The 2,499-nt window shown below is 50.9% G+C and overlaps 1 protein-coding gene across 1 annotated transcript; it reads right to left on the bottom strand.

The window, feature by feature from the left end:
* Window positions 1-795: 795 nt before the first annotated feature.
* On the bottom strand, window positions 796-1,639 carry LOC123761878 (homeobox protein vab-15-like). The gene has a single exon (XM_045748098.2). It carries the CDS (start codon window positions 1,573-1,575, stop codon window positions 817-819), a length of 759 nt encoding a protein of 252 aa, XP_045604054.2. The 5' UTR covers window positions 1,576-1,639; the 3' UTR covers window positions 796-816.
* Window positions 1,640-2,499: the final 860 nt, after the last annotated feature.

Genomic DNA, 2,499 nt, shown 5'->3' with positions numbered 1-2,499 from the left:
AATTCCTAAACTTCAGGGGTAAAAATAACAAAAAAAAGAGTCAGCTACGGGTTGTTGTTGTGGTAATTCCTGACGCCGTATGGTTTAATCTAGTCAGCCCCTTTGAACTGGAATACTATACATATATTTTGTAATTTTAAATATTGGCAGTATCAAATTATTATGCTTATAGTTGACTGCAGACTGCCTTTGTTGAGCGATGTTAGCTCTGCAGCTTGTGCTTGCTCTATTCACGTGCTCAAATATGTTGAGGATATACAAACATTCACATGTGTGAAAATATTTATTTGGTAACATAACAGCAGCCAGATGGCAAGCAACAGGCAGTACTCAACAATGGTAAACAGGAACACTATAACATTCAATAGGATTCAAGTGACTAGACGGGTTACAAACATCGGCGGCACAAGCTACTGCAGTGAGCTGTCACTGTGGGCGAACTACTGCAGTGAGCTGTCACTGTGGACGAACTACCGCAGTGAGTTACCACTGTTGACGAACTACTGCAGTGAGCTATCACTGTGGACGAACTACTGCAGTGAGTTACCACTGAAGACCAACTACTGCAGTGAGCTGTCACTGTGGGCGAACTACTGCAGTGAGTTACCACTGTTGACGAACTACTACAGTGAGCTGTCACTGTGGACGAACTACTGCAGTGACCTACCACAGTTGACGAACTACTGCAGTGATCTACCACAGTTGACGAACTACTGCAGTGATCTACCACTCTGGACGAATTACTACCAAACGAGGTGGGTCTTCTGCAGGTTATCTTAAGTGGCAAGAGTGTGGTCGAGATACCGTGTGCAAATGTTAACCAAGGAGAGAGATCAGTGGCTGACGAAGGTGCAAAGTTGGAAAGTGGCCTCCCAGGTGCAGGAGGCCGCCGTAGGCCGGGTACAGAGGCCTAGTCAGATGTTCCATCTCCGACTCCTTGAGCCGCTTGTCCTTCGCGCGTCGGTTCTGGAACCAGATCTTGACCTGCGTCTCCGTCAGGCTGAGGGAGGCGGAGAACTCGGCCCTCTCGGCGATGCTCAGGTACGGCTTCTCCCGGAACTTCTTCTCCAGCGTCAGGAGCTGCTGGGTGGTGAAGGGCGTGCGGGGCTTCCGGTTGGGCTTGTGGCGTCTGAGGGCGATGGAGCTGGGAAGTACTAATGATCTCCCCGCGGGTGTAGCAGCCGGCCGGGGAAGGTACGGGTGACAACGTGAACTTGCCGACCAGTGAACGGGGAACCTTCCAGCAGGGACGGGATTCACACAAGACGATTCGGGCGCCGAGGTCGACTGACTGGAGCAGTGGCTGCCGGCGGAACTATCACTCGACGCGCTGCCTGAAGAAGTAGGTCGCTCGGGATACAACCTGGGCGTGAAGGCTAAGAGCCTGGCAGAGGACACAGTTGTCGCCTTCGTCAGCAGCTGAAGCGATACTGGCCTAATTTTCTGTAAGATCTGTATGTCACTGTTCTCCCCCGCTGAAGACGTCGAAACTCCGTGTCTCGACGACTCATGCTTCAAGATGCTCTCGATGCTAAAATTGAATTTTGGCTTCTGCGTAGAGTCTTGATCGCCCATGACGCAGGCTGCTGAGCGGCCTCAGTCTGCACCAGCAGGCGACTTGGAAGGGTCTGAGTGACCTCTGAAGCAGAGGAAACGAATGACCGCAGCGGGCGGAGTTTCCTCGCATCAATGACCAATCAAATGAAGGTGTCGGCAGAGGGGCGGGGCGTGACAGACCACAGTGTGGGGGTGTTGGGGAAGGTGGGAGAGTAAGAGGAGGAAGTATGGGGTGGGTGATGAGGGAAGGAATGGGGGGAAGGAAGGAAGGAAGAAACTATCAGGGGGGAAACGCCAAGCCATTACGACTATATAACCAGTGGTTCTGCACTTGCTATATGTATACTTCTCCACTATAAGAGAAGTGGTTCTGACCATAATGGAGAACACGTGACTAGGGTCACCCTGATCAATAAGACCATCTGGACCCGTGTGACGTGATAACAACTCTAAACAAGACACATCAGTTGTTAGCGCTTGTCACCGCCACCTCTTATTGAGACAGCCAGGAGACGACCTCAGGATGAGGAGCATCTGGCCACAGGGAAAGTCAACAGACAGGACAGAACAGCCACAAAATGACTACGGAATAGCGAGCACACGGGCACACGGTACCGAGACCTGCCTGTTCTCCTAGGGTGGAGAGTACTGATCTGGCCGCTCCACGAAACGCCTGCGGGTGGCATCATGACTGATGTCATGATATATACATATATTCAGCTGACATGCCCCAACACGGAGAATACATCACAAACGCTGATGATGTCACCCAAATAATATGCCAACCTGGACCATCATAGTCGCAACTAGCCAACAGGACCAAGACAGCAATTGAATTCATCAACAATTTTGAAAACCACGATTGAATGCCACCAGGGGGTGGAACACGATCGAAATGTTAGAAGAGTCAATGCTGGACAGATTACTCAAAGATAAGACGCC

This window comes from Procambarus clarkii, chromosome 24, assembly GCF_040958095.1.
Source record: "Procambarus clarkii isolate CNS0578487 chromosome 24, FALCON_Pclarkii_2.0, whole genome shotgun sequence".
In the NCBI taxonomy this organism is placed as follows: Eukaryota; Metazoa; Arthropoda; class Malacostraca; order Decapoda; family Cambaridae; genus Procambarus; species Procambarus clarkii.
Note: the sequence above shows the minus strand (reverse complement) of the source record. Positions and strands in the feature narration are given on the sequence as shown.